General features: G+C 42.7%; 1 protein-coding gene across 1 annotated transcript in view; it reads right to left on the bottom strand.

The window, feature by feature from the left end:
- The window catches only part of TRPM8 (transient receptor potential cation channel subfamily M member 8), an 81,541-nt gene extending 79,736 nt beyond the window's left edge, over positions 1-1,805 (bottom strand). The window contains exon 1 of the mRNA XM_038421737.2: positions 1,701-1,805. Coding sequence (XP_038277665.1) covers positions 1,701-1,799 — 99 coding nt within the window. The 5' untranslated portion in view covers positions 1,800-1,805. The remainder of the gene's footprint in view (positions 1-1,700) is intronic.
- Positions 1,806-21,252: the final 19,447 nt, after the last annotated feature.

Below are 21,252 nucleotides of genomic sequence, written 5' to 3'. Positions count from 1 at the left end.
ACAAGAGGAGGGGAGTCATGTCCCTCTGAAGTACAGTTTCTTTCCTTGCTGCACATGGCCCCACACACAAGGTCTGCAGCCCATAGCAGTTTACTCCCTTTTGCAATTAGTTCTATGGCCATCTGAATCTTTTCAGTACAGTGGAGTTCTCCTTTAACCATTCAAGAGTTCTCAAAGGCACCGCCTGTTTGGGGCCTTGTTGCGCAGCCGCTGCTAACGGGGGAGTTTAATCTAGACCAGGAAAGAAGCCTGGATAAAAATTCTACTGGAAATAAAAATTTCCTTTGCTAAGCACTTGGAAAGACCTCAAGTCTGACGTGCATTTCAAACCAAGAGATCCATATATATGAAAATCGACTTTGCATTAAACTTCAAGTGTTTATTCAAAAGTGGGCCCTAACCAAACCCACCCAGTCCTGAACATCCCTAGACTATGAAAGAAGGAGGTGGGACAGAATCCAAACACAGACCCCATGTCACATTTTGCAGCTGCCCCCTGCCTATGAGCCAGACCAAAACCCTGGATCTGAACATGTTTCAATTTGGGGTGTTCTGAATCCAGACTTGGATCCAACTGAAATAGATGGGCCCATCTCAAAAGTTACTTCCTTTGCACTGTTCCATTTCAGACGCCTGCCCATTTCATGAGACAACTTCATTCTCTTGGTTTTATATGCTCCCAGCATAGGAACCTAAAGGACATCTGAAATATATGGGAGATCTAATACTTATACTTCAAAGTATAGTGCCCTTTCAGAGATGATACTATTCACCAAAGCACAAAGCTAATACGATTTTACATTAATAATTCATTATTTTGGCAGTATGAAAAATAATTTATGGAGACCCCAAACCTCACACTTGTTAGGAGCCCATCTGCAGCCACGCACAGCATCCAGGCTCCAAAGTCCATCACATTGCAAGGATTTTTTACAGCTACTCTGATCTGGTAACTCCACAAAGTGCAAGGCAGCAGAGGGTCAGAGCCAATGAGTCTTGATTGGCATGAAGGAAAAATCCCTGGAATCCAGGATGTGCGGAGGTGGGAGGATGTAGTGCTTTAAATTCTCATTTAGTTTCACGTGATAAATTAGATCATGACTCATTCTAATTTAACTTTGTCCATAATGGAAACCTACCCACACAATTTGGCAGCATTCTATTGCTGCTCAGGGAAGGTCCAGAACTGTGATAAAGTTCTTCAAAAAAATGTTCTAGCATTCTGTAACACTGACCTATCTACTACATCTTACAGTAGCTTTAGAGGCCATTGGCTATAGAATAGAATAGTATTTTTCTTTAAGGAAAAAGTGCTGCAAGACCATTATACATCTTCCTCCTTGTGTATGAGACTAATTCATAATTAGAAAAGGAGTACTTGTGGCACCTTAGAGACTAACAAATTTATTAGAGCATAAGCTTTCGTGAGCTACAGCTCACTTCATCGGATGCATTTGGTGGAAAAAACATTTTTTTCCACCAAATGCATCCGATGAAGTGAGCTGTAGCTCACGAAAGCTTATGCTCTAATAAATTTGTTAGTCTCTAAGGTGCCACAAGTACTCCTTTTCTTTTTGCGAATACAGACTAACACGGCTGCTACTCTGAAACCTGTAATTCATAATTGTCACTGTGGCAGAGTTCCAAGTGAGACTACACCCATGCACGTACCATGGAAATGCATTGCACCAGTTACTTACACTGTCATTGTAGGACACATCTGTGCTGCGAGATATACTGGAGTAAAGAACTTTTGAACCTTCCAAAGTGCCATTTCGTCTGTTTCTCGTGGTGCCCATGCAAACTTAAAGAAGTCGCCACCAGCCTGTGGGGGAAGAGAAGGATTTTGGGGATCAACATTAGTGTTAGCCTTTCCCCCGCCCCAAAGTAGACCAAAAAAATTTGCAATCACACCTGGTGCTTTGGGTTCCATTCAAATCCTGTATTAGTGGATTTGTTATTCTAGTTGTTTTTTGGAATATGAAATGCAATATCTAAAACCTCAAAAATCCCTCATGCCAGAGTATTGAAAGAAATAGGTTTTCCTCCCAGGACTGACTTAACACCTTTAGGCAAAGGAAGTGTGTAATATATTCCATAATGTATAGATGTAGAGATGCTGAAATTTCAGCATCTTGTGCAGTCCTGTAGTAATTCACATACTGTGGTGTCTAGGGTCCCATCAGAGATTAAAGCCTTGTTGTGTCACTAGGCACTGTATGTACAAACAGAAAAAGAACAGTTGCTGCACCAAAGAGTTTACTGTCTAACCAGACAAAAGGAATTATTCCTAGAGAAAGTATTCTAAGGCACAGAGAGGTCAAAGAGTTTGCTCAACATCACAGATGAAGTACATGGAGGCAGAAACTGAAATCAGATCTCTTCAATCCTACTCCAGCTATTTAACAAGAATATCCTTCCTCACCTGGGTTTCTGACAATCTTCTCTGATTTCTATAGTGAAAAGATATTTAATGGCTTCATTCTAGTCTCTCTTCATTATAAAAATTACTGTATTAATATGCCACATCTAAGCATAATTCACAATCTAGTCAGAAGGACCTTGAACTGCAATAGCAAGCAGCTTTGAAGTTAGAATCAAGGCATAGGGGCATACTGCTGGATTGAGAAAGTTGAAATGGATGGATGGGATCTAGTTCAATTCCCAGTTCAGGCGCAAATTTCAAATGTGACCTTAAGTGCCTCTATCTTTCTGCTCCTCAGTCCCCATCCATAAAATGAGGCCAATATTACTTCCCTTTTCCGTCCTTGGACTATTTAGAGTGTAAGATGTTTGGGGCAGGGACCATATACTCCTCTGTGTGTGGAGAGCACCATGGTGTCACTTAGCACCTCTATATAGTAAATAATAAATACTCATACTGACATACCATCAGGTATTATTTATTTACACTTCTCTAATGAATGTTTAGCAAATATTTAATGTGTGTTCCTAGGCTAGAAAACTGTTCCACTCAAATATTTAATATCATTCTTCACTGTGGGACAGATTCTGATCCCAGTCACATTGGTGGAAATCCAGACTTTCACTCCGTAACTTCACCAGTGTAACCAAGATCAGAATCTGGCCCTACATCTGTAACATGCATTCCTTATTGTCATCCCAAAAGAGTTACATCTCTTGCCATTAGATGTCTTTCAAGTAATCTCAATTCCCAGAAATTTTCCATCAACCTTCTCACTAGCTATTATCAAAAATAACGACACCGTTGTGTCCCATCATTGCGAATACACTTCATATGCTCTGTAGAGCACTGATTATAAGATTTATAAGAAATAAACTCTGTATAATTACTTGTCTCCCTGGCCCATGTGCTCCATAGGTGTTCCATTACAATTCAACATTACTGAGTTAATGGATTCTTAAAGCTGTCCCCAGATATAACACTCCTTCAGTCTTGAAGTCATTTTGCCCCTCAAAGGCTTTTGTCATTTCAAGAACTGCTGGAAAGGGATTCTAGTGAGCATTCCCTTAGCAACAATAGAAGTATTCCAGCTACATTCGAGTATGGCAGAGTTTTTGCCAGTTGGATTATGGCGCACTGGTGGTAGCAAATTGAGAGGCCTCACTTTCGACATGTGTCATAGAGTAGGCATACTTCAAAGATGACCTGCAGAAGGGGGGAGGACTTGAGACAAAGTCAGGTTAGGCACTTCATGATGTATAAGGAAGGCTGGATTAAAATGTCAAGAACAAGGGTGTTTTCCACCTTTTCTTTTAATATAGGAAATATGATAACTCAAGAGTGAAAGCTGAACAATTAAGATGCAATGAGACTTAAATCAATTTGTTTAAAGCTGCTTGGTTAACGCCTATGTAACTAATGAATACTTGAGAGAATATCCCTCACCCCAGGCTTTCACAGAAGCTATGAGCTCACATCACATATCTGGAGACCTAAGAAAGTCATCCTACAGGAGCAAGAAAGACCTGACTTCCCATTCCGGTTATTTCTAGGGTAAAAACAAAAGCATGGAAAACTATATGAAGCAAAAAAAAGGGCACAAATCCAATTTAAAAAAAATCATTTCAAGTTACCTTTAAGTAACACTAGTACATGGAATCTGCATTCTGTCAGATGACAAAACCAGGATACTCCATGTAAATCTGACAACCTCCCCATTCAGACCTTACACGTGTACATTACAGGCAGAAAACATTCCCCCTGTCTGTTCTTTATGGAAGTCACTCTGGTCCAAATTGTGGCTCAAGCACCAACTCCTCATGCATAACCAGAGACCAAGTTTCCTACACATTCTTCCATAAGGGATTGAGGATGATGGTATTTTCCTCCTCCACTCTCTCACCTCTGCAGAAACAGCAAGCAATGCACCCTCCAGAACCAGGGCCACTGGAGAACCCTCCACATCCCTGAGAGCCCAGCTGCAATGAAGCCACGTTCTCAAGGATTCTTTCATTGCCACTGTCTTTCCACCCCATCCCCACCCAAATAGAAAAAGAAAAACACTTAGTTGCAAACAGCACAAAATCTCCACTGAAGTGCAATTGTAGTGTGGCTCAGTGACAGAACTGCTTTTGTTTCCCACGAAGATTCTCTCGAGCCAACCAAGATCTTCCTGCAGGATCCAGCTTCTCACTGTGGGTCTGGTCATTGCCAATCAAAATGGTGAAGATAATGGCAAAATTTCAGTGGGAGCCACCACAGGTGTCAGGTGCATGTTATTCAATGGACAGAAGTGTGCCATGGAGCAAAGAGTGCCCACGTTTAAAAGTGTATCCACACAATCTTTTCACGGAGAAGCCCTATCACCTCCATACTTTGGAACAGGGGGTTGACATGTGGCTGAGGTTGCTCTGGTATTCGGAATATGTCTTTTGCTATCCCCATGAAAGTAACAGTTCACACCTATTCAGTGGATGCTTGTTAGAGTTTGGCAACTAAATTCTCTGCAGATTCCTTCTGTACTGGACACATTCCTGCCCAGGGATACAGGACCCAATCAGGGTTGAAGTTAACCTATGATTGTTTCTCCTCCTGGCTGCCAAAGACCACTGTGGCACCAAATACAGGAACTGAGATCAGGGAGGCTGTGCTCTCAATGCTGTCAGTGTTGATGCTCAGGAGGAGCTATCAGCCTGAATGGGCAGCAGCTGATAAGCAGGGAGCTGACAGCAGATATGGGGGTACCTGGGGGAAGAAGAGTTTATAACCACTGGAAACCACTTCCTTGCAGAACCCGCATAGAACCAACAAATCCCAAGTCTCAACATTGCTCCACTGTCTAGCGAACAGCTGTGAAACTCCCTGGCAAAGTGTGTCACTTCCTCTAATGACGGATCCAAACACAGGGTAACAACCAGCTACTGCTATTGATTGCTCGGTTAGCTCAACTGATATTAGATTGGGGGTTTAACAGTACCTCTAAATGTTGCAGGGATGCTGATGACCCACATGGGGGTCTGCATAGTTCCACAGGGTGCAATTTTTTGTTTTTTTAAATCTTTGTTTTTTTAAATCTAGGAAATTACATACAAGCATCTATGGCAAACGAATGTTCAGTTTGAAGAGACAAGCACTTAAAAGTTTGGAAATGCTAGAATCACACGATCTAAGATACAACTGCATTTGCTCCAATCCCTCAGACAGAAACAAACACCTACAGGATCTCTATCAAGGGTTCTTAAAACTACAATATCTACCTGCTGAAGTGAAGAAACCGATTGACAGAGCCAGAAGAGTACCCAGAAGTACCCAGAAGTCACCTACTACAGGACAGGCGCAACAAAGAAAGTAACAGAAGGTCACTAGCCATCACCTACAGCCCCCAACTAAAACCTCTCCAGCGCAACATCAAGGATCTACAACTTATCCTGGAAAACGATCCCTCACTCTGACAGGGAGGGCAGTCCAGTCCTCGCTTACAGACAGCCCCCCAACTGAAGCAAATACTCAGCAGCAACTACACACCACACAACAAAAACACTAACCCAGGAACCTATCCCTGCAACAAACCTCATTGCCAACTCTGTCCACATATCTATTCAAGGGACACCATCATAGGACCTAACCACATCAGCCACACGATCAAGGGCTCATTCACCTGCACATCTACCAATGTGATATTTGCCATCATGTGCCAGCAATGCCCCTCTGCCATGTACATTGGCTAAACCAGACAGTCTCTGTGCAAAAGAATAAATGGACACAAATCAGACGTCAAGAATAATAACATTCAAAAACCAGTCGGAGAACACTTCAAACTCCCTGGACACTCAATAAGAGACTTAAAAGTGGCAATTCTTCAACAACAAAATTTCAAAAACAGACTCTAACGAGACACTGCAGAACTGGAATTAATTTGCAAACTGGACACCATCAAATTAGGCCTGAATAAAGACTGGGAGTGGATGGGTCATTACACAAACTAAAAGCTAATTTCCCCATGCCAATTTTCCCCCCTACTGTTACTCACACCTTCTTGTCAACTGTTTGAAATGGACCACAATGATTACCACCACAAAAGTGATTTTTCCTCCTGCTGATAATAGCCCACTTTAATTGAATTGTCTGATTAGAATTGGTAAGGCAACCTCCATCTTTTCATGTAATACATATACATATATCTTCCTACTGTATTTTCCACTCCATGCATCTGATGAAGTGGGTTTTAGTCCACGAAATCTTATGCCCAAATAAATTTGTTAATCTGTAAGGTGCCACAAGTACTCCTCATTGTTTTTGCTAGAATTAAGGTTGCCTATGTAACCTTCATTCTGCCCATGTGTGCATGCATTATATTAGTCTTACTTGCATGATCATATATTTTCCCACAGGCCCCTTGTCTTATTCCGTGCACCGGATGGATCTGCTCTGGGGATGAACTGGGGTCATGTAGTGAATGAGTCTATTGCTTGTAGGATCCAGGCCTCCTCCTGTGTGCAGGATGTACCAGGGTTGTGCAATGAAGGAGACTTGCCTGAAGGACTCCTATCTCATTTACTGCAGACGGTAGAAAATGTGTTGTGAACGAGGCAGGGTGTTGCAGGAAGAGAAAGGAAGGGTGCTTGGTTAAGGCAGCTGAAAGCCACCCTAGAGAACTGGATTCTATCCCTCCCTCTTAAATCAAACATTTTCACAGGTGACCCCTAATTGTGGGATCCTTTTTCTATAGGTGCCCAATTTGACACCCAGAGGTGAGATTTGCACAAATTACTTAGCACTCATAACAGCAACAGAAGTTAATGGGACCTGTAGACTGAAATATGAAGTGCTATAAAATACTAAGTACTCTGAAAAACAGGTCCTAGGCTTCCCAAATCAGACACCCAAAATAGCAGATGATCTACACAATGCTGTCTCATCTCTCTGTGCCTCAGTATCAATAAAATGGTGATACCTCTCTACTTCAGAGGGACTTTGTTAAGCACTCGATTATTACAGTGATGAGTGCCATGGAAAAGCCAAGGAGGAAATTAAATAATTCTGGATTCAATGGAGGATTTGGTGGTGCACAGTCAATAAGGCAAGAGGCCAACACACTGAAAGATGAGGATAAAAAGAAATATTTAATAGCTACCAATTCAGGAAGCACTATCCATCCTGTGCACTGAATGAGGAAGAGGTCCTGTGGAAAAAATATTATGCTATCATGTAATTAGACTATTGTAGTGCATATGCACGTGGGGGCCAAATTACAGTTGCACAGATGACGAATGCTGACATTTCCTAATTTATGAGTGCTTGACTATGCAACCTGAATGCTGGTTTAATGTATTTTTTTGCACATAATGTATTTACGGGTATTTCACATTTACGGGTGTTCTGTCCCAGTGAGATAATCTCTTTCTAGTCACAGACACGAACTACAATGGCCAAAATCTGCTCCCAGTTTAAAATCCAGAGTAACAACTCTGCATTTATGGTGGTAGAACAAGGAACCCAAACCGGATGCCTAGACTACATCAAAATTAAATACAAAAATATAAAAAGCAGAAGAAAAAGAAGGCTACCACAACTCTTTAGGTCCTGCTTTTGCAGGCTGGTTCTTCTGGTGGATTAGCCATCATTAATTAGATGGGAGGTACCTATATGCCAAAATCTTTTTTTTAATCTGATAAAATTTCATAGCACATAAGAACTATATAAAAGACATGGCAAAATAACTATTTGGGGCAAGTTTTGCCAAAAATCTTGACTACCAAAGTCTATGGGATCAGCATATAATTACACCAGGGGCAAACTTTTATTTGCGTAAAACTGACAGTATTTGGCCCACTAACTTCCAGCTCACAACCCTGTAAAGCAAATGCTTTTAACTTTCAAGAATTTCCCCTCAGGGTAAAGCTTCCTTTAAAGCTACATTTCAAGGTAAAAACTCCACAGGGAGAAATGCATTTTCATGTGTATTTAGGTGATAAATTTATTAAGCAACTCAACATATAAAACTCAGCCAATAAATCTAACACCCAGAGAAGTGACCATGGACATAACTGCATTTAAAAAAAGAAGTTAAAAGGAAATGAAAGCTTTAAATTATTCATTTAACACTCAAAAGGATTTCAATTCTCTCGCTGTCTTTGTAAATAATTGAAAAGATTCGCTGTGCTACAGCAAAACTAAACAAAGTCTGAGAGGACACAGAATCAGTGCAAATCCTGTGCCCCATCTTTAATTTAGGTTTCAAAGAGTTCTGATTTCTATCACTGTTAGAGAGCTTGTGAGAAAAAAGTAGCAGCTAACTAATTATGGATAGTTCATATAAAGTGCTCGATACGCATAATTATGTTTTGGTTAGAAATAAAGGTATTGCGCACATTTAAATTATATAGAATAGTATGAAATACAGAATTTCAGTTTATGAGAACTGTCCAACTACCCAAAGCAATATGTTTCCTTCTTTTTTTTATAGAGTGTATTGCAATATGTTTATGGAAAAACACTAGCTTTTTATAGCATGGGCTATTCCATTACAGTTTAGCCTTCTTAACCAGCAAGTTTGAAAGGTATTATACCATCAGCTAAACAACAGAATAATCATCTTAACCATAAGAATGTTACTGTGAATTCTGTAGCAGTTCCAGCAATAAGTACATTCCAGTGAAATCTTTGTACCTGGAGCTAAATGAAGTAACTAGAAATGGTAATTACATTTAAATGGTATTTTTAAAAAGTCTTCAATACTTCACGCCAGCTTTTCAAACTATTTTCTAAACTGAGCTGTACTTGGTCCCAACTTAAACAAGGAAAACTTTAATGCACAAAAATATTTCTCACAGTTCAATGTATGCTTCTAATGCCAATTTGCATCAGTCTAATCATGCCACTTAGCTTAAAAAGCAAAGATTACAAACAGAAAAGAAAAATGTTACAAAGTACATTAGTTAATAAGTACATTTCCTGAGCCACCGCCATCTCTTCTTTGGACTTCAAAGGCATTTGTTGAAAATCAACCCCAAATGACATACCAGTGTAGAGTGTTCAGCCAAAATCTCCTGAATGTTTGTCCCAGCAATCTTGTTGTATACATTACTTTTCAAGAGGAAGGGTTTGATATATTTCAGCATTCAAAGCCCCACCTTTTTTCATGTGTGTCATACTCCCTTTTAAGGGGGATGGTCGGTGGATGAAAAGGTCAGGACACAGAAATCAAGAGCAAGATTAGTCAGTGATTGATAATGAGTAAGAAATGAATAATTGCAGCAGGATATTTATAAACTCTGTTGAAATAATACTGTTTTCCACTTCACAGTATGGCTATCAATTTCTACCGTACATTGGTAGTAGGCAATTTAATTTCTACAATTACCAGCACTATTAGAAAGCCACAAATGCAACAGAAAATGCCCATTATGAAAACCAATAATCTGTGTTAACTAATATCTTTATGTTGATAACACAAAGATTTTATTTTTAGGATAAATCTGATAAGAACCCTGATGAGAATGATACTGAAATTTTATTGCCAAGGATTGAGATCTCAAAAGAGAATTTATTCCACATTTCACAGCTTTTTTTTTTAACTGCAAGACTTTTCTTTCTCAAAACATCTCAGACTATTCCACTGAAATGAATGAAACTGCACTGATTTTTGAAGGCTCAACTAATCACCTCGCTTGAAGAAACTGTATTTATAGGGATCGCATTACATGGAATCCCTGAAAATAGCTACAGACAAACAGACAAAGAGCTGGAGTTTTAACCTTCTCGGCCTTGTATCCTGGGAAATTATACAGCACTGAAGTGGATGTAAATGTTGCAGGAAGCAGAGGTATGTGTTGTAGCTCTGTTATACAAAAGTAGATATGCCACTACAACACTGTGAGCAATAAAAGTACATATCTGAGGCAATATTGTTTGGAGTGTCTCAGGTACAAGACAAGTGTTTGATTTAACACAATTTTACTTTCAGGTGATCTGCAACACCAGTGCAGTGTGCTGCCAGCCCCTGTTAAAGCCAACAACCATGGAGTGTAGTTTTCTTGCGATCTCTGGTCCTCACTACTGTATTAGAATCATAGAATATCAGGGTTGGAAGGGACCTCAGGAGATCATCTAGTCCAACCCCCTGCTCAAAGCAGGACCAATCCCCAATTTTTGCCCCAGATCCCTAAGTGGCCCCCTCAAGGATTGAACTCACAACCCTGGGTTTAGCACGCCAATGCTCAAACCACTGAGTTTTATCAGAGCACCTCACAGTGTTGACTATATATAACCTCACAGCCACCTGGTGAGGTAATGAAGCATTAGTTACCCCCATTTTACAGGGGGGGATGTGAGGCACAGACACACTAAAGTGTGTCTACACTGCAACTGGTAGGTTATCTCACTGTCTGGCTCACAACCATGAGTGCTGACCTCAGGGCAGACTGTCAAAAACAGGTCAGACACTCCAAACTGGTGGTGTGTTCTATAATTAGATTTCACCAAGCCAGTAATTAATGTGAACTCCTGGATCACTATAACATTCTTACCATGAAAACTGCAAGGAGTCTGGTGGCACCTTAAAGACAAACAGATTTATTTGGGCATAAGCTTTCATGGGTAAAAAACCCACTTTTTCAGATGCATGGAATGAAAATTACAGATGCAGGCATTATATACTGACACATGAAGAGAAGGGAGTTACCTCACAAGTAGAGAACCAGTGTTGACAGGGCCAATTTGATCAGAGTGGATATAGTCCACTCCCAATAACTGATGAGGAGGTGTCAATTCCAGGAGAGGGAAAGTTGCTTTTGTAGTGAGCCAGCCACTCCCAGTCCCTATTCAAGCCCAAATTAATGGTGTTGAATTTGCAAATGAATTTTAGTTCTGCAGTTTCTCTTTGAAGTCTGTTTCTGAAGTTTTTTTTGTTCAAGTATGGCTACTTTTAAATCTGTTAAGAATGTCCAGGAAGATTGTCTCTAGTGGCTTTTGTATGTTACAATTCCTGATATCCAATTTGTGTCCATTTAGTCTTTTACGTAGAGACTGTCTGGTTTGGCCAATGTACATGGCAGAGGGGCACTGCTGGCACATGATGGCATATATCACATTAGTAGATGTGCAGGTGAATGAGTACCTGATGTGTGGCTGGTGTGGTTGGGTGCTCTGATGGTGTCACTAGCGTGGGTATGGGGACAGAGTAGGCAACGAGGTTTGTTACAGAGATTGGTTCCTGGGTTAGTGTTTCTGTGGTGTGGTGTGTAGTTGCTGGTGAGTATTTGCTTCAGGTTGGGGGGCTGTCTGTAAGCGAGGACCGGACTGCTTCCCAAGGTCTGTCAGAGTGAGGGATCATTTTCCAGGATAAGTTGTAGATCGTTGATGATGTGCTGGAGAGGTTTTAGCTGGGGGCTGTAGGTGATGGCCAGTGGTGTTCTGTTATTTTCCTTGTTGGGCCTGTCCTGTAGTAGGTGACTTCTGGGTACCCATCTCGCTCTGTCAATCTGTTTCCTCACTTCCCCAGGTGGGTATTGTAGTTTTAAGAATGCTTGACAAAGATCTTGTAGGTGTTTGTCTCTGTCTGAGGGATGTTCCTGGACACTACAGTGCAAATAAGCTATGATCACATAAATACCACCCTATACCAGAAACCTATTGACCGCTATACTTACCTACATGCCTCCAGTTTCCATCCAGGACACATCACACAATGTCTACAGCCAAGCCCTAAGATACAACCAAATTTGCTCCAGTCCTTCCAATCCCTGTAACAAACCTCGTTGCCTACTCTGTCCCCATATCTACTCAGTCAACACTGGTTTTCCACTTGTGAGGTAACTCCCTTCTCTTCATGTGTCAGTATAATAATGCCTGCATCTGTAATTTTCATTCCATACATCTGAAGAAGTGGGTTTTTTACCCACAAAAGCTTATGCCCAAATAAATCTGTTCGTTTTTAAGGTGCCACCAGACTCCTTGTTGTTTTTGTGGATACAGACTAACACGGCTGCCCCCTGATACTCTTACCGTGGAGTCTCAGACAGTCCCCTTAGACTCTCTAGTCTCACTTGTCACCCAGACAAACTGGACTTGGTGATAAATGGTCACTTACACCAAAAATCACACCATATTCAGGTTTCTTCGAGTCCCAAGAGACCAGTCACTTACCCTAGATCTTACATCAAAGATGATACCTGTAGCCAATCCTGTAACTAATTATCTAAAGGTTTATTAACTAGGAAAAAGGAATTTACAGGCTAAAGCAAGCAAACACACCCATAGATAAGTTACCATCTAAATCCTAAGAGTGACAAAGTTCTAGTGATCTATCAATTCAAAGTGTCTTTCTGGGAAGACTCAAGGGGCAACCCCTGGGGATCTCTGGCTTGAGCTTAGTGTCTCCAGCCCTTCAGAGTTCAAACAGCCAAAAGATGTGTCGCCTCCTTGTCAAGGATTTTTGTTCCCTTCCCCCCAGAGTTCAAGATGATTGGATGAGTTCACGTGCACATCTCCTCCTCGTGTGGGGTGCGGTCAACAGTCTTTTGTCCTCTGACATTCCACAATGATTTGTCTAGTGTCTATTGGTCTTCTTTTGCTGGGCAGGAGATAACACCTCCCATGGCAAAAAAGTATTTCACACTTGGTAATGTTTCTCTCCTGACTGTGGGGGTGTACAGTTTCAGAGCAAACACTTAAATATTACCTTATAACATGGGTCATAGATATTATACATGAAATTAATGCAGGCAGCACCATACTAGCATTTCACAAGGTCTAAAGACTAAATACATTCTTATAATACTACTACCTATTTTGAGCAAAACTAACATACAGGTGACCTGGTTTGGTCTCCAGCTATGAGGGTTGTCAGTTCTTAGCTAATGCCTGCAACCTGGGAAAAAGTTGGCATATGGCCTGCCAGTATCACAGAAGTATTATTGGATCACATGTAGATGTACCCCACCTAGCTAGCAGCAGAGACTGCCTAAGGCCCTGTGTGCATACTCGAGTGGCTGCTGCTCAGTCTAGCAATATGTGTTGCCATCACACCTCCTGACTGTAGCATAGACCCACCGTAACTAACTTGCCCCGTGTCCCACAGAGGATCTGCATTAGCACAGGGAATTGAACGTGGGTCTTCAGAGTCTCAGGCTAGCACGCTAACCACTGGACCATCCTTCCTCTCAGTATCAGGTTCCTAATGAACCTTATGGCACAATAGTATATGTACACAGAAAGGTACCTACAATAGTCTGGCACTTTTGCCTTCCACTGCTGCATGCTGATAACACCATCAGCAGGATCTGAACCTTCAACATTGCACAGGCTGCTATCAGATGAACCATAGAACTAACTACATTAGCTGGCAGCAGAATAGGGCTAATCTCCCAGAGAGGGGGATGGGCTGCTGGCACTGTGAACTGGATACAGAGTGTGGCTGTGGGGAAGCAATGGGGTGGCTCCTGCCCTAAGTGGTGTCCGCAGAAGAGGTGGAGCCTGGGTTGTGTCTCTCCCCCACATCTCAGGAGTTAGGAGAGCTCCTGAACCATGTGGTGTTCTCTCACTCTCACTCCCGCTCCCAGTAGGTGGAGAAGCTCCTATCCCATCTGGTCCCCACAAGGCCGCATACTGGTTCAGGAGTGTGGAGCAGACAGCTGCAGCGGCACAGGAGCCAGTAAACAGAGCTGTAAACAGGGGAGTTTGAAAGGGGAGTTTGTGTTGTGGTGCTTGTTTGGGGTTTGTTTTTGCTGTGGGTGGTGGTGTTGTGGTGCGGTTTGTGTTTCCCAGGTTAACAGGATTTAGGGGGGAACGCAATGACGGATACAGAGGCAGCTGTGGGAGTGACCCATGTAGTGGAATACACAATGAGGATGACTGGATGTGGAAGCTGCGGTATGTACATGACCCTGGAGGGGGGACCTGGTAAGAGTTTTGTCTGCATGAAGTGCCGTCTGACAGAGCTGATGGAGAAAAAGATCTGAGGATTGGAGATGCAGGTGGAAAGTCTGGTTGAGTTTAGAAGGGGGTTTGAGCGGATTATGGAGCAAAGACATGAGGCAGCTGAAGGGTAAAGCTCAGACTTGCAGATGGAAACAGGACTGAAGAATTCTGAGGGGAGATTGCTGGGTGAAGAAAATGGACAGTGGAAGCATGTGACTAAGAGAACCAGGGAGAGGAAAAGACGAGCTAGTGAAGGAGAAATACAGCTCAAGAACAGGTTTTCAGAGTTGGAAAATGAAGAAGGGGCTTAGCAGGTGGTCACAGAAGGTGGAAAGGCAAGGAAGGAGAGAAGAGGAGCTAGTCCTCTGAGAAAAGGGGAAGAGTCAATGGAGACTACACCAAATATGAGCACCAGGAGGGTACAGGATGGGTTGAAGAGGATTACAAGGGAAACTGGGAATGGAAAGAACTTGCAGCCAGAGGGAACAGGGAATAGACCGGAAAATTGCACCGTCAGCAGGAAAAGGCAGGTCTACGTGATCGGGAAATCCTTACTGAGAAGAATAGACAGGCCGGTAACCAGAGCTGATCCAGAGAATAGAAGGGTGTGCTGTCTTCCAGGTTCTAAGATACAGGATGTGGACCTGAGGTTGAAAAGGATCCTAAAGGGAGCGGGAAAGAATCCACTGATTGTTCTCCATATGGGAACAAATGATACCGGTAGATTCTCACTGGAACATATCAAGGGAGACTATGCCAAGCTGGGGAAGACGCTTGAGGAAATTGAGGCTCAGGTGATCTTCAGTGGGATTCTGCCTGTTCCTAGAGTATGGCAAGATTATGATGCTCAACAGATGGCTATAAGGAGGGCTTTGGGATGTCTGGCCACTGGGAGGCATTCACGGACAGAGGACAGTTCTCTTGGGATGGACTTCATCTGAGTAGGGAAGGAAATAGACTTCTAGGATAGAGGCTCGCACAACTGATTAAGAGAGCTTTAAACTAGGAATTTGGGGGAGATGGTTGGGAGATGTCCAGGTGATCTCCATGCCGGATTTTAGGATTGAGAGGGAAGAGAACAAAGTAAGAAAGGATACAGTCGTTGGTAGGAGAATGAACATAAGGAGGAAGGGCAGTGTGGATACCAGTCTAATAGGTCAGAATGGTTGTAGAATGTCCGTGCCTAATCGGGTAAAGAATGTGAACGAGGCCAAACAGCAAAAATTAAGAAGTTTGTACACCAATGCGAGCAGCCTAGGTAACAAAATGGAGGAACTAGAGCTACTGGTGCAGGAAGTGAAACCAGATGTTATAGAGATAACAGAAACATGGTGGAATAGTAATCATGACTGGAGTACGGGTATTGAAGGGTATGTGCTATTTAAGAATGACAGAAATAATGATAAAGGTGTTGGAGTAGCATTGTATATCAAGGATGAGGTAGAATGTAAAGAAATAAGAAGCAATGGAATGGATAAGACAGAGTCCGTCTGGGCAAAAATCACATTGGGGAAGAAAACTACAAGAGCTTCCCCTGTAATAGTACTCGGGGTGTGCTGTAGACCGTCGGGATCTAATTTGGATATGGATAGAGCCCTCTTTAATGTTTTTAATGAAGTAAATACTAATGGAAACTGCGTGATCATGGGAGACTTTAACTTCCCAGATATAGACTGGAGGACAAGTGCTAGTAATAATAATAGGGCTCAGATTTTCCTAGATGCGATAGCTGATGGATTCCTTCACCAAGTAGTTGCTGAACCAACAAGAGGGGATGCCATTTTAGATTTTGTTTTGGTGAGCAGTGAGGACCTCATAGAAGAAATGGTTGTAGGGGACAACCTTGGTTCGAGTGATCATGAGCTAATTCAGTTCAAACTAAATGGAAGGTTAAACAAAAATAGATCTGTGACTAGGGATTTTGATTTCAAAAGAGCTAACTTTAAAAAATTAAGGAAATGAGTTAGGGAAGTGGATTGGACTGAAGACCTTATGGATGTAAAGGTGAAGGAGGCCTGGAATTACTTCAAGTCAAAGTTGCAGAAACTATCAGAAGCCTGCATCCCAAGAAAGGGGGAAAAATTCATAGGCAGGATTGTAGACCAAGCTGGATGAGCAAGCACTTTAGAGAGGTGATTAAAAAAAAGCAGAAAGCGTACAAGGAGTGGAAGATGGGAGGGATTAGCAAGCAAAGCTACTTTATTGAGGTCAGAACATGTAGGGATAAAGTGAGAACGGTCAAAAGCCATGTAGAATTGGACCTTGCAAAGGGAATTAAAACCAATAGTAAAAGGTTCTATAGCCATATAAATAAGAAGAAAACAAAGAAAGAAGAAGTGGGATCGCTAAACACTGAGGATGGAATGGAGGTTAAGGATAATCTAGGCATGGCCCAATATCGAAACAAATATTTTGTCTCAGTCTTTAATGAGCCTAATGAGAAGCTTAGGGATAATGGTAGGACGACAAATGGGAAGGAGGATATGGAGGTAGATATTACCAAAAAAGAAAAGGAGTACTTGTGGCACCTTAGAGACTAACAAACTTCTCTAAGGTGCCACAAGTACTCCTTGTCTTTTTTGCGAATACAGACTAACACGGCTGCTACTCTGAAACCTGTAGATATTACCATATCTGAGGTAGAAGTGAAACTCGAACAGCTTAATGGGACTAAATCAGGGGGGCCAGATAGTCTTCAGCCAAGAATATTAAAGGAATTGGCACATGAAATTGCAAGCCCATTAGCAAGAATTTTTTATGAATCTGTAAACTTAGGGGTTGTATCATATGACTGGAGAATTGCTAACATAGTTCCTATTTTTAAGAAAGGAAAAAACGTGATCCGGGTAACTACAGGCCTGTTAGTTTGACATCTGTAGTTTGCAAGGTCTTGGCAAAAATTTTGAAGGAGAAAGTAGTTAAGGACATTGATGCCAATGGTAAATGGGACAGAATTCAACATGGTTTTACAAAAGGTAGATCGTGCCAAACCAACCTGATCTCCTTTGAGAAAGTAACAGATTTTTTTAGACAAAAGAAATGCAGTGGATCTTATTTATCTCGATTTCAGTAAGGCATTTGATACATGGGGAATTATTAGTTAAATTGGAAAAGATGGGGATCAATATGAAAATTGAAAGGTGGATAAGGAATTGGTTAAAAGGGAGACTACCGCGGATCATACTGAAAGGTGAACTGTCAGACTGGATTGAGGTTACCAGTGGAATTCCTCAGGGATCAGTTTTGGGACCAATCTTATTTCATCTTTTTATTACTGACCTCTGCACAAAAAGTGGGAATGTGCTAATAAAGTTTGTGGATGATAGAAAGCTGGGAGGTATTGCCAATACAGAGAAGGACCGGGGTATCATACAGGAGGATCTGGATGACCTTATAAAGTGGAGTAATAGTAATAGATTAAATTTAATAGTGAGAAGTGTAAGGTCATGCATTTAGGGATTAATAACAAGAATATTAGTTATAAGCTGGGGATGCATCAATTGGAAGTAACAGAGAAGGAGAAGGACCTTGGAGTATTGGTTGACCACAGGATGACTATGAGCCGCCAATGTGATATGGCCGTGAAAAAAGCTAATGCGGTCTTGGGATGAATCAGGCGAGGTATTTCCAGCAGAGATAAAGAGGTGTTAGTACCGTTATACAAGGCACTGGTGAGACCTCATCTGGAATACTGTGTACAGTTCTGGTCTCCCATGTTTAAAAAGGATGAATTCAACCTGGAGCAGGTACAGAAAAGGGCTACTAGGATGATCAGAGGAATGGAAAACCTGTCTTATGAAAGGAGACTCAAGGAGCTTGGCTTGTTTAGCCTAACCAAATGAAGGTTGAGGGGAGATATGATTGTTCTCTATAAATATATCAGAGGAATAAATACCGGAGAGGGAGAGGAATTATTTAAGCTCAGGCTCAGTACCAATGTGGACACAAGAACAAATGGATATAAACTGGCCATTGGGAAGTTTAGACTTGAAATTAGACGAAGGTTTCTAACCATCAGAGGAGTGAAGTTGTGGAATAGCCTTCCAAGGGAAGCAGTGGGGGCAAAAGACCTTTCTGGCTTCAAGATTAAACTCAATAAGTTTATGAAGGAGATGGTATGATGGGATAACATGATTTTGGCAATTAATTGATCTTTAACTTTTCATGGTAAATAGGCCCAATGGCCTGTGATGGGATGTGAGATTGGGTGGGATCTGAGTTACTACAGAGAATTCTTTCCTGGGTATCTGGCTGGTGAATCTTGCTCACATGCTCAGGGTTCAGCTGATCGTCATATTTGGGGTCAGGAAGGAATTTTCCTCCAAGGCAGATTGGAAGAGGCCCTGGGTTTTTTTTGCCTTCCTCTGTAGCATGGGGTACGGGTCACTTGCTGGAGGATTCTCTGCACCTTGAAGTCTTTAAACCATGATTTGAGGACTTCAATAGCTCAGACATATGTGAGAGGTTTATTGCAGGAGTGGGTGGGTAAGATTCTGTGGCCTGCATTGTGAAGGAAGTCAGACTAGATGATCATAATGGTCCCTTCTGACTTTAATGTCTATGAGTCTATGAGCAGAGGTTAAGGAGGAATGCGAGCTCAGCCTCAGAACGTTCAGTGCTTCTGGCTGGCTTCACCATCTAATGGTTTACAACTCCGCTGAATCTGAGGGGAATTTCACCTGACAGAACAAACTCCCTCTTTCCTGAGGGGATTCCCCCTACCCGACAGCAGAAGCCTGCTGCAAACAATGTAGATGTTAGAGCTTCTCAGAGAGAGAGAGCTCCTAGAATCCTTTTGTCACGGACAGAAAGCTTCAACAAAGTTAGCCCAGTAGTATTCAATGCCCTTCCAGAACCATCGAGTTCAGCAAAACCCAGACATCTGAAAACCAGGAACTAAAGAGTTGAGGGACAACGCAACCTTAACTTTACCCTCTTTGAGTCATGTCCCAATATACTCCGGGCACACATACTCGCACTCTTCCTTTACAGCTGCAGCAGAACACCGTGGGGATGGGCCACTTGGCCACTATAGGACAGAGTCAAATGCCTCCTCTTTGCTAAGGCAAACCTTGCGTTTCAGTGAGCTGTTCTGAGCAAGGCCTACCTACACCTGCCTGAGACTCAGACAAACATACACCCTACTCCACAAAACTACCATGGCCGCTCAGCTTCACCACGCCTTCTCCCACACCAACAGGACTCCATCTCACACTCTACCTTCACACACCTACTGACCACCCACACCCCACTTCACTGCTGACAATCCTCGTGGCAAGAGGACCCCTATGCACGGCTATGACCCCCACCTACAGAACTTGTCTCTAAAACGAGGCATCCAAGCTCTCTTGAAGCAAATAGGCATCTCTTTCCTTGGATCACACACAAGGGGAGCACGGAAAGGGGCTCAGAACCCCTCCCCAGAGAAGAAGGGGCCCTCCAGCTGTCTTCATATCACCACCACAACTCTGGCAAGCTGCTCCTACTAATCTCTCCACCATTCAGCACAGCAACCACAGTGAATTCAGCAGGAGAGCACGCAGATAACTGCCAGTGGCTATCACCAGCTCCAGGTGAGTTTGTCTCCCCATCACCACCACCACCACCACCACCATAACATATAGCTCCTCACTAGCATTTCCTGCTCACCCTCCCCTTCCTGTCCCATTCAAACATCAGCACTGCAGCATCCATTAGCATATAAAAAGTTGCTCCTTGTCTGGTGCCCCCTGCTGCTGTGTCCATATCAGACAGCAGCTGACTGGAGGGCTACACACGTCCTTGGGTATGGAGCCCGAGCTGTACACAGAGCCATCCCCTCCGCCCCACACACTATGCCCACTCTCCTCGTTTCAGCCAGGCCTCCTCCGTCATACCCCTGGCCCACCCAGTCCATTCCAAGCCCTCATTCCTCCCTCTTAATTTTATATTCCCTGGTTTTCAGAGTTTTACATTCAAATTCAGCAGGGAGAGGGGCTCAGGGCCCTCCAAACCTCCAGCACACACACAGGAGGGGTAAATGTGGGGCTGTTGCCCTCTTTCCCGAATCCCCCATTGCCTCTGTCACTCACCTCCATGTCACCCTCCCAGTGTCCCCTCCCCACCAAGCATGCTCCCCATTATCTTCCCCTCACCTCAGCATTCTCTGTATGCCCTCACTCCCTTCCACCTACTAATTCCACCATGTCCCTGCACCTTCTCAACCCCCACATCCCCAGCACCGTGCAGCAAGCATTTGCATGTGTTATTATCTTTCCATAAATAGTTTGAGCACCCTCTGAATTATCTCCTCTGCTCAGTTTCCATCCCCTCCCCCTGCAAAAAAAAAAATAAAAGAAGCCCTTGACATAAGGTTTCAGCAACATGCCTACAGTCCCTTCTCAGATTTTTGCCAATGGTAGGGTTAAAATTTAGAGTGCTTGGGTTTAGTTCAGGTCCAACAGGTACAGCATGTCCCCTTCAGCTCCTCAGGTCACATGAAAACTGGCTGCCTGGAAACCCTCTCGGCTAGTCTTTCTGCACATGTGCATTGCAATCTGTTTGGTACGCCAGTGTTTAGCACACACCAATCTAGAGAACTGAACCCTTCTTTTAACAACATTTTCAATATCACTTCCCCTAAGGAGCAGTGATTACCAAGCACTAAGAAAATATCAAGCAATTGAGATCAGTTTGGGAGTGATTAGCGTGATGGTTTCAGCCCCAAGTGTGCACAAAAAATGTTGGTCAACTGTGGACTTTATAGGTTTCAGAGTAGCAGCCGTGTTAGTCTGTATTCGCAAAAAGAAAAGGAGTACTTGTGGCACCTTAGAGACTAACAAATTTATTAGAGCATAAGCTTTCGTGAGCTACAGCTCACTTCATCGGATGCAATCCATCCATCGGTGTTGGATAGTGGTATCTCAGGA

The sequence above is a fragment of the Dermochelys coriacea genome, chromosome 11 (genome assembly GCF_009764565.3).
Source record: "Dermochelys coriacea isolate rDerCor1 chromosome 11, rDerCor1.pri.v4, whole genome shotgun sequence".
Taxonomy (NCBI): Eukaryota; Metazoa; Chordata; order Testudines; family Dermochelyidae; genus Dermochelys; species Dermochelys coriacea.
The sequence above is the reverse complement of the archived record's forward strand: the minus strand, read 5'-3'. Positions and strand labels throughout refer to the sequence as shown.